This window comes from Natrix helvetica (genome assembly GCF_964273705.1).
Source record: "Natrix helvetica genome assembly, chromosome: 4".
NCBI lineage: Eukaryota > Metazoa > Chordata > Lepidosauria > Squamata > Natricidae > Natrix > Natrix helvetica.
This window is the reverse complement of record NC_138550.1, coordinates 57729859-57741204: the sequence shown is the minus strand read 5'-3', so window position 1 is coordinate 57741204 and position 11346 is coordinate 57729859. Positions and strand designations below refer to the sequence as shown.

Below are 11346 nucleotides of genomic sequence, written 5' to 3'. Positions count from 1 at the left end.
GCACTTCTAGTAATCGGCATCAGTTTACACATCTCAGTTGTCAAATTAGATGTCAAACTGGTAACAAAAACTGTTTAGATAAATTTGGTTGGAATACAGCAAAAAGTGAGTGAGGGAAAAATAAACTGTCTATGAATGAGTTTGGAATCACCTAGCTTTGCTGGAATGTAAAAATAGCATGATTTGAATTTCTTTTTGCGAAAATCATAAATGATGAAAATAAAAATAATAGGTTTTGTATACAGTATTATGTATATTGCTGGGCAGGGCACATACATTTCACCGAGACCTTTTTAACTAAGTCCTTAAGCATTCATCATATCAAACACCAAACTATGGGTGGTCCTTTCTCTTTTTAGAATATGTGTTATTAAAAACATGCTAGAGTATTCAAATAGGCTTTGAGATTGGTTTCCATTTTGCTCTGTTTCGGGTTTTGCATTCACAGAAAATAGATAAAACAGACAATGAGTATTTGAAATTCCATAAGAAACTGGAACTGAAAAGACATTACAAAAACAGAATGCCAGGAGAAAGGAGCTAGGTATGCATATTGATTTTCAAATTCTTCTACATCATTCACTGTAATATGATACAATATTAAAAATTTGGTACATGAGACCAGCTCATATGATTAAAGCTCTAAAGCTGGGTATTAAGGAGAACTAATATCAGATTTCTCACTTCTTTATTTTTAAACATTCGGTTTATAGAGCACCTTTTCATACAACTGGAAAAATGTGTAGACTACTGCGGGATTTCTTGTGGGAAAAAGACTTGTAAGATGCAGCAAGAAGTGATGACACAACATTTCATGTTTTTCCCTTATAATAAAAGATAGACATTCTCATTCTAATTGCCACATTTACAGCTACCTTAGAAGAAATACATTTTCCAGGAGAGGAAACTCTTGGGATCAGCAGTGGCATTTTTGAAAACTGGAACAAGTTTCCATTTTAGTTCTTCTAGGAGTCAGAAGACAACATGATTTGCAACGAAGCTTTGAAAACTCATCAGCCACAACCAGAGAGCAAAAGTCTAGAACTTCATGTTATCACATTTGTTCTCTATCTCTCTGCTCGAATTTTGTATCTGATGACAAAATAGGCAATGAGACGTAAGGAGATGAAGAAAATTCCAAGCACAATGAAGTCCAAATAAAGTTTAGCATTTTCTACATCCAATTCTTTGAGTATAGCCTTTGACTTCTGAAAATGGCAAGTGTCATCTTTGTCACAATGAAGATCTTCTCGATCCAAACCATAGATGGAAAGAATGACACCTTCAAATCCATACCTATGGGGAGGAATCATTTGCAAGGTCAAACTCAAAGCAAGCACCATGCTAGCAAAGAAATGCCAGATATGTATAGCAACAGAATTATTTGATTAGTATTTTATATTTTGGTTCGCTGAGCACTCAAGACAGCTAATAATAAATAAAATAAAGACTATAAACAGATATTGAACACATACAGTTGAATTAATGAAAAAAATGTTTGTTTGTTTTTACAAAAACCTCTCCAATTGAAAATACAGGTTTTGTCTCAACAAAGATTTTTTTACCCCTCATGGTCAGCAGAGCTGCATTGATTATAAGGCTGAAAACAAGTAACTTGACCCAAAGCAGTTCAGAGGCTTTGTGCTGATCCAAGCTTTGAACTCAGGCTGTACAACTCAGGTCCAATTTCAGATATCCAGCAGATCAAACTGGCTTACCCATATTTAGACTCCATAAAGTGAAATTATATACAGCTTCCCTGCATGCTCATCTTTTTTAGAAGCACAAGAATGCATGTTTGTGCAGCGCGTGTATCTGTGTATATATACAAATACACATACCGAGAATAGTTAAAGATGAAAATAGCTAGCTCTGTGAAAATAAAGTTCCAAGAGAATGGTCTAAAAGCCTTTGCAGAGTTAGCTTGAAAAAACAAGAAGCACCCTTCAAATGTACCTGACATAAGAGATGTAGGACATCCACTGGAGATAAGCAGGAATTGTATCAAAACTGACAAAAAAGCCTGAGAAGAGAAGAACTGGGATTGCTGTAACAGGACCAACAAATGTTGCCACCTTAAAAAAAACACAAATATTTTTTGAAATTAACAAATCAAACTTTGGATCAAACTTCTATGAGAATCATATTGGCTAAAAAACAACAACCCTGTTTTAGTGACATATGGTATGGACTGCAAAACCATAGTGAGTACAGTTCAGTTCCACCTACCACAGTGACGTGCGGTGAGGTTTATGACTGGTGAGGCACTGACACAGTGCTGAGTTTCAAATATTTTTAGACTTGTGGACTTCAACTCCCAGAATTCCACAGCCAGGCATGCTCAGTTCCAATTTAAAGCGACAGCATTTGTTTTTCTCCTTTGCTCCTTCTTTCTTTTTCTTTTTCTTCTCCTTCCCCTCCTTCCTCCCTCTCTCCCTTCCTCCCCCTCTCTCAAACACACACACACACACACACAAGTTGGATTGGACTATCTCTCCTACCCCTTCCCTCTCTCACTCACTCTCAAACAACCCCCCCCCCACACACAAAAGTTGGATTGGATATCTTTTCCAGTGGCTTGAAAGCAGCTCCTCTGCCATCCCCCCCCCCCATTCCCCTGCTGCCTTTACCAAAAACACCTCCACCATTGCAAATGCAGCCTGCTGTCTGGGTGGGAAATCCCTGGAACACAATAAAGCCCACCCACCACCTCCTGCTGGCAGGCTGGGGTGAGAGGAGAGGCAGAGAAGCCGGAGGGGAGCCGATCTCAGCCTTCCAAAAGAAAGAGGCTGGGGGGAAGTGTGTGTACTACAGCATGGCTCTTTGCCTGGCTTCCTGCCTCCTCCTGTGGTCTCCTCAGTGCTCGCTTGTGCTCTCCCTCCCCAAGTGTAGTTTGATTGCAGGTGGAGCCACGTTGCCTTTTCAAACTTGTAATCAGTGAAGCTGGGCTAGATTTTTATATAGTTTTATCCAGCTGTGTGTGTGTGAGAGAAATGAATGGGGGCCTGGGGAGGAAGTCACTACACTTGGGGAGGGAGAGCAGAGTCATCCACGGTGAGGCAGCAACTAGCTCAGCTTTTTCCTTTTACTTTTTTTTTTTTCATGATGAGAGTGGGGAGGCTGTGCCTCACTTGCCTCACCTGACTGCACGTCACTGACCTACCAATACATCATTCCCCAACCTTTGGCTAGAAACAATGGAATTGGAAATCCCAAGCCCCTTGGATGACATCAGGTTGAGCCAAAGAAAGAGCTACAGAAGATCACATAAAGCAGAAGAGACCTGAAGTGAGGTGGATGCTGCTCCAATCAGAAGTCCAAGGGACTGAGCCACAAGTGATGTCATGGTCCCCAGTGCTGCAAACAGGAGAAATCGCAGAGCATCAGAGGGCTGCGCTGTCATCCAGTACACAATGCTGCAGTAAGCCACAGGAAACATAATCTGCAGTAGACAAAGAACAGAATATGGTGCTCTGTTAAGTCAAAAATAAAGGAAGGAGTTATATCCCTACTTAACATCCAGAAAGTAAAGTGAAAGAGAGAGATGGGTCTTTGTCTTGATGAGCTGAATGATATTTTAGTTCCTGTATCTATCAATTCACATGAGTAGTCAGATACATAATAATTTTCCTACTTCTTATCAGATGAGTCATGTCCTATCAGGATTTTTCCCGAGTAGAGCTCTATTTTATGAAATGGTTGGCATATACATGTAGATGGGGATCACTGGAGCAACTTCAGCAGCAGACACCAGCCTCGTGAAAAAATACAGCTACTTTAATCATTTGAAGAGGGTGTTTTCTTTGCCCAGGCACTTAGCATGAAACATATTATTTTAAATGCTCAGCACAGGCCTAAAGTTTTATTTATTTATTATTTTATTTATTTAATGTATATGTAGCTCATTTCCATGATAGCAACTCTGGGCAGCTTGCAGATTTAACGTAATTGCAATTGAAATATAGCTGGTTTACATTTTCCCTCAAAATTTGGCACTGGAATACTGGAAACCGATTAATGAGACCTTCCATCTCTGACTTACATTTCATTTCTTGGTACAATTCTAAAATACAATTTGGGCATCCCATTTTCCAGTGTATAATAAAAATAAAACATTTACAGTACAACCGCTTGTATACCATATAGCATATACTTATGTACTATGAAAGGATTTGTAGCAATATTAATTCATACTCCTGATAAAATGGCATATTGCATTTTGTAAACTGCGTAAGAAAATTTCATTTGATTACTACTGTTATCTATCTTCCTATCCTAAAATAATAATGAGGTGCAGAGAGAGATTTACCTGAAAAGGGACATCAGCCATAGTTTTAGCCAAGTAATAAGCCTTCAAACTGTACCAATAATTCAGATGTTCTCTAAGAAATACCCCCATCTCAAGAGGAACTATATGGAAAAATAAAGATAGCACTTGAAATACATAAAGTCAAAAGCAATTCTAGAAATTAATGTCATAAATGATAATTTCCCATTCCACAGCAAGTAGAAGAAAAAACTACTTAGATGCTGTCCGGAGTCTCTTATATTTTGTCTTGTCATTCTTAGCCTCTCCTTCATTTGAAAACGTATGATTTGAATGTGGTTATTCATTAATATATTTTATAGAAAAGCCAAGAATCGGTTTTATTTATATGAATATGTAATTCTGAAAAATGCAGATCTTCACAATTTGTTTTTTCAAAACTGTAATGCGCTGTTTTAGATATTTCAGGAAATTCTTTCCCTAATATATTATGCAGGAAAAGTAAGTTTTTGGAGAATTGTTTTTAATTTTCCAGGTTTTTTTAACTGCCATGTACTGAACTCATAACAACCTCTTTTTTAAAGCATATTTAGCATAACTAACCACATTTAACTTAACAAATTAATCATAACTAACCACAAAATCTAAGTGTAAGCAGCTGGTTTCAAGCTTGGCTCTTGGAATAACTCCTGAAAAGGATATGATTCCTCCAGATATATATATATATAAGATCAATGATTCCTGGTGGGAACCCATCCTGACTAGATTCTTTCCAGAAATAGGTAAAAGATACTGTATGTTATACCTCCCCTTTGGAAACAAATTATAATACACCTAATCCTTAAGAAGGACAACTGGCAGGAACTTGCCAATTATCATCCATTTAGTCTGCTAGATATTTCTTCTAAGCTGTATACCAAGCATCTTCTGAATAAATTACGGTAAACGTTTGGGAAGAAGGGTTTCAAAAAGGACATAGCATGCTAGATTACTGTATCACTTTGAAGGTGATTGTTCAGAAATATACCAGTGGGCATACAAAACAACTCTATGTTGCTTTTACTGATTCCTCTGCCTTTGATTCCATTGACAGGTATTGATTATGGGAGAAACTAGATAGAGCAGATATCAATAAGCACCTTCACTAATGATTGGATTACGGCTAGAATAAGAACAGACCCACAAGAGTTCTTGCTAGACTTTATGTTATTGGAAAGAGGAATTAAACAGGGCTGTTTACTTGCTCCCTTCTTGTCCCAAAGGTGCTTTTTTCAAGAGGCAACTGGACTTTCTTGTTTTTCCTTCTGAAGACATTTCGCTCAAAGGAAAAAACAAGAAAGTCCAGTTGCCTCCTGGAAAAAAGCACATTTTGAACAACCTGGATGACTGAAAATCTCTACAGATTTAATTTCTATATTAATGATATTACAATGGTCACAAAGTCTCAAGGTATTTTCTCCCATTTATTTAATGGATAGAAAATGCCACTATTAATGTATGCTGGTGACATGGCTCTTATTTCCCATATTGAAACTGGCTTTAGCAGATTACTGACCAGCCTTGTTGTGAAAGGGAGAAAATGGAAGATAAATAATAAAACTAAGATAGTAGTTATTGGGAAAAGTAAAAGTGAATACAGATGGACAATTGATGCTAGACATGAATCAGCAGCTTAAAATTTCCACAACCCACTAGACTACTGGAAGATCATTTTCTTTAAATAATAAATCTTTAATAACCCTTTATACATGATTGTACATTATTGGTTGATGAAAGGGATTGTTTGATAAGCAAGTGCAACTGCAGGCCTCCCATCCTCCACTTTGGAGCAGCTGTTGGCACTTTAAATAATCAAACCATAAAGTGAAAAGACAATTTCCCTCTTAGTTGCACAGATTTAGGAATGAAGGACAAGGATTAGGTTGGAAGACTAGATCTCTTTCAGCTGCTGAATTCACTTACCTTATAGTAAAGAAAAAGGATTATGAAGGCTGCTAAAACCAGACTAGCTGATTAACCGGAGGGAAGGGGAATAAATGGTCAGAGAGAGGAAAGTGTTTTAGCTGGTAAACAAGCTTCCTTTCATTGTTCTCATGTTTGTTGGTGAAAGAATGTTAGCCAAAGTGGTAGATTTAAGATATTTCTCCTCAATCTTGATTGGGAAACATCACTTGCTGCTGATTATAAAGGTAGTCTTCAACACTCTACACCAGGGATGTCAAACTTGCGTTGTCACATTGTCATCACATGACGTATCACAACTTTTTCCCCTTCGCTAAATAGGGGGTGGGCATGGCCAGCAGGCCACGAGTTCGACACCCCTGCTCTACACTCTACACTCTAATCTGCCCCCACCCAAGTTGATTTTTAAAATTGTTTTTGTATCTTTTATTAACTAAGCTAAGTGAGAGTAGCTGGGCTGTGTGAAAATGGGGAGTTATCTGACAATATCCTCCAATGGAAAAACTAGGAAACACATGTGGGAAATAGGAAGGAACATTTGAATGATCAACTGATAATCCCAGGTTCATAAAGATTTAAACACATGCATGTTTCAGGTACCAGTCACTTCTCCGAACTTACACCATGTTGCAAAGACTGCAAACACTGCCCAGTCTCACTGCTGAAAACCTGTAAAACTCAGCTCTGGAAGTACTGTGGTTTATACACATTCTTTCCTGCCAAATTATAGATTGGAGGAAAGTGGATGTATGGATGAACTATATGCCATTTCCTGGGATCACCTGCCACATACTCCATGGAAAAGATACATTGGCTTGGGCAAATGCAGACAAGTGCTGACCTTAATTCAAGAAAGTTGACTGGGAGACATTGGGCCAGTCATTCTTTCTCAGAACAACTCACCTCACAGGGTTATTGTTGTGGGGAAAATAGATGGCAGGAATATTAGGCATCTTCACTGCTTTGAGGCATATATAAGGCAGAAAATGATGGCAACGATGATGATAATGTATGCACCGCTGTAACCTCTGTGCTGCCTTTTTTCTATGAACCCAAAGTGCTGCTCAGTCCTTGTGTGTGTATGTATGTATGCATAAAACAACTACATGGAGTTTTGCTAGTATTACTGAAACCATCTAATAGGTGTCTTTTATCAAACTATTAGCATACTGGTAACCTTCCACCACTGGTGCCATATGAACAGTTAGAGCTTCTCTTGTGTTTCCCTGTCAATGAAACCAAAGACTAGGATTTGGGGGAATTGAAGTTTAGGATAATTGGGAAGCAACTGGTTAAAGAAGCCTAGTTGGCTGTGCGATACTGGTTACTCACATGTAAGGACCGTTGGCATGAGAGCAGCAAACATAAGAAACAACATGGAAAAAAAGAGGAAGCCAGAATTGCTCAGAACTTTCTTTGCTTCATTTCCAATCCCCAAATACAGCAAGCCTATCAGAAGTCCTATTCCAATGTGAGATGTTACCCGCAGATGTGTTAGGACCTGTCAGGAAGAAAAATTATCTTTGAGCTAAGAATATTTTTGACTTAGCAATTCCTATAGCATGCTGACATCTATACATATGCACACACACTGCATGACAAATAGGATGATGTCTTTGCATAGCATAGAAGCAAGAATGTAAGTAATTTTCTAAAACAATGTGATTTTTGTAATAGTCTAGCCTAAGAGGCTTCTTATATGTAATGCTTCCAGTTAATGGTTCCAAGTTAGTGAAAAATTAAAGTATCTTCCTAAATTTTTCAGTGTGAAAAAAGAGAATAAGTTTGCAGTAACAATCAGATGTGAGACAAAAGTGAGGGACTGGTGGGAAGACAAAAAAAAAGAAGAAAATATATTTGGGAAGACAATACAGGACTGGGCAAAGGTTTTTGCTACAGTTCACTTCATAATTTTAATTCCATACATTTCCAGTATTTTGTACACATTAAGGTTGATAGGGATGCACTAGAAGGAAGCAAAACTGAAGACCTCTGCTAAGAGCATGGATGAAGCTACAGGGATGCTAGATCAAAACAGATGGAGAAAAAACCTCAGAGGCTTAAATACTAATATGTTTAGTATTATTTAAAGCACATTATACATCCATATGAAGCTTTATATCTATATTTCCCTTACATCTCCTGACTTTTGAAATGTAATGATAAAATTATGCAACACTAAAAGAATCAAACCTCTCTATTGTTTATTTTATACACTTAATTTCAGTAATATGTCTTCATAGGTAAAAACTGATAGTTTACAATGCACTTTTCTTTCTTATACTTAAAATCTGAGCCTTACCGAATCCCTCATTATGGTGAGAAAAGTTCTTTTAAACAGAATGCAAAACTGAGTAAGACAGCTGGCTGAGAAGCTATGGCAGCCTTCCATAGATGAAGAATCCTGGTGCAAAACACAAGTGGAAAAGAAATGTTTGGTTCGTATTGTTTCTCGGGTTTCAACACCAACATCAATGAACATAACTTTGATTCTACAAATCTGCTGTCTAGCATTTAAGTAAGCATAATATTGAATCAAAACTTGGTTTGTTGCAGTTGGTTTCTATTAAAGGGCAAACTATTTTTTAAAATATGCTGGTTGGGTTACTTTTGGAACAGCTGAAATCATCCACTGATTTTAAGATATTCTAGCAGGTAGACAATGTTGTGAAATAACAAAATATGCCAAAATAAGCCAGGAAAATAACCAAGTGCAGCCAGATCAGAGAAACATTCACAATGCTGGCACAAAATCAGGTCAGACTGGCCTAGACCTACATTTGTATCAGCTGACTTCTCAGAAGGCAGAAAACCAATGTAAACATACTGAATCTAATAGAAGCTTCCCCATTTCTGGGCTGGAGCAGTGATGTTTGACCTAGATTCAGCACACAGTCAAATAATTTAGCTCAATGAAGCATTGGCCATTAGAATACATTGCGTAATATCAGACCTGATTTTAATGGAACCTAAATTGAAATAATGTATGACACGTCTGACTCAAATTTACAGTTTTAAGATAGAAAAAAGATTTGTTGAATCAGACTTAAGATCTGGCCAACTAACTCTTTCACTTTCTAAACAAAACTCCACCATTTGATTTGAATTTAAAGCAGTTTTTTTTTAGATATAGCTCCTTTTCAACAACATTAAACATAGCCTTTGCCACTAACTACTAGTGATATCCATGTATGAGAAGTTCTTTCTTAGTCTGTTTCAGACTTGATTTCAACTATAATCTTAATCTGTCACTTCCTTTGTGTTTTACCAGACTTGAATGGGCAGAAAAAGCCTGAAATTAAACCTAGTGTTGCTAATTACAGGGATTGAATTTCATACAGAAACCTATTCTGGATGGACTGGAATTCCAGGTTGGCAGTCTACGGATGCTCCTGGATCTAGCTTTCATGGTGAACAGCCACATGACACCTATGGCATGGGATTCTTTTTACCATATTGACTGCTAAATCAATTGCAATTCTATCTGGAGAATAAAGACTTCAAATTAGTAACACATATCCTAGTTGTTGCAAAATTGGACTATTACAAATCATCTATCGTGAGACCATCCTTGAAGATAGTCTTAAATTGCAGATGGGCCAGAAATTGGCATTATAATGTGGGGGGTTTATTTCTACAAAGAAAAAGTAACACTGGTTGCTGGTTGTTTTCTGAGCCCAGTTCAAAGTGCTCACGTAGGTAATATAAAACGTTTGGGACAAAATTACCTGAGAAGCAGCCCTGCAGGATGAGGTTTTTTGTTGTGGAACTAACTGCTGAGGCAGGTTCACTTTTTATTACAGTTTAGAAATAATTCAATAATATTGATCATACTCAATAAGTGGATAAAAATACCAAACCTAGTCTAAACATTTGCCTTGCTATGTGCTGAATCAAAATAATGATACATTTATTAAGCTTATATGTCACTCAACACCAGTGACGTGCGGTGAGGTTTATGGCTGGTGAGGCTGGTGACGTCATCAGGAAGGCGGGGAATGGGACCACGTGTGCTGGAGGCTCAGGCTGCCTCAGCCTCCAGCACACATGATCCCATTCCCCGCCTTCCTGAGCGTGCTCTGCCGGCTCGTGCTCCGCAGTCCTCGAAAGCAACTGGGGAACGACGAGAACCTTCCTGCCTCTGCTGGACTTTGTGCGCTCCTCGCGACTGCATATTGCAGTCACAAGGAGCGCCGAAATCCAGCAGAGGCAGGAAGGTTCTCGTCGTTCCCCAGTCGCTTTCGTGGCTTCGTCATCCGGGAACGCCGACAACATTTCTGCCTCCGCAGCTCCCGGGCGCGGCTGGACGGATGTATATAATATTATATAATATTATTTCATGAAGAGAGGTGAGGCTCTGCCTCCCCTGCCTCCCCTGACCGCTCATCCCTGCTCAACACCCAGCTGAAGGAAACGCTTAAAACTAAAGAACTCAAAGAGCTACTGTGACTGACACGATCTCCTTTACTTTGAATTACCTCCTCTGATGGTTTGTGCCATAAAAAAGGGTTAAGTTCATTTTCTCCTCCAGAGTTTCTCTTGTAATCTGTATCGCACATTCCCTCTTGCACAGCTCTTACAAGCCTGCTATTCTGATCTCCATATTCTCCAGAGGCGACCTCCATCACTAAACAGGTAGAAAAAAAACTATTTGACCCTACTACATAGTAGAATAAAAGCAAGATACATGAAGCATTATTCCTAGCTGTCAGGTATGCATAAAATTGTGGAATTTGCCTAACCTTCAATACACAGTGCGGCAGCATCTACAGAACTTGCCATTTTCATCAGCATGCGAATAACGCATTACAAAGTTGTGCCACAAGCCTCAATTGTTTGGGCCATACATGGGACAGATTGCATTGTGAAGCTGTGACATGGGTGACATCAGAAAAGGGTCAGGACTTGCATCATAATACCCTGACTAACTCCCCTACATCAAAATGGCTGTTGCCACTTGAAAGCATTTCACATGCATTTGAAAACAATGCCGTAACCATAAATTTTTATGACATACATTCATAATTTTAATTAAGACTAATATCCATTGGAGTTTTAAAGATAGGAAACTGAGTTCCAGCGTATGTGATAAAACTGTACTGTTTCAACATCTAAGG

The 11346-nt window shown here is 38.4% G+C and overlaps 1 protein-coding gene across 6 annotated transcripts in view; it reads right to left on the bottom strand.

Annotated features, from left to right (window-relative positions):
* Positions 1-671: 671 nt before the first annotated feature.
* ABCG1 (ATP binding cassette subfamily G member 1) overlaps positions 672-11346 on the bottom strand; it is a 47698-nt gene continuing 37023 nt past the window's right edge. For 5 of the 6 annotated variants that reach the window (XM_081952489.1, XM_081952490.1, XM_081952491.1 and 2 more), the window contains 7 exons: positions 10708-10856; positions 8532-8633; positions 7562-7730; positions 4310-4410; positions 3284-3442; positions 1957-2075; positions 672-1296 (listed from right to left, as the gene is read on the bottom strand). In XM_081952489.1, coding sequence (XP_081808615.1) covers positions 1068-1296; positions 1957-2075; positions 3284-3442; positions 4310-4410; positions 7562-7730; positions 8532-8633; positions 10708-10856 — 1028 coding nt within the window. In that variant the 3' untranslated portion in view covers positions 672-1067. Of the gene's footprint in view, positions 1297-1956; positions 2076-2121; positions 2226-3159; positions 3443-4309; positions 4411-7561; positions 7731-8531; positions 8634-10707; positions 10857-11346 lie in introns of those variants that run through there. The other variant, XR_014175330.1, reaches the window with a different exon arrangement.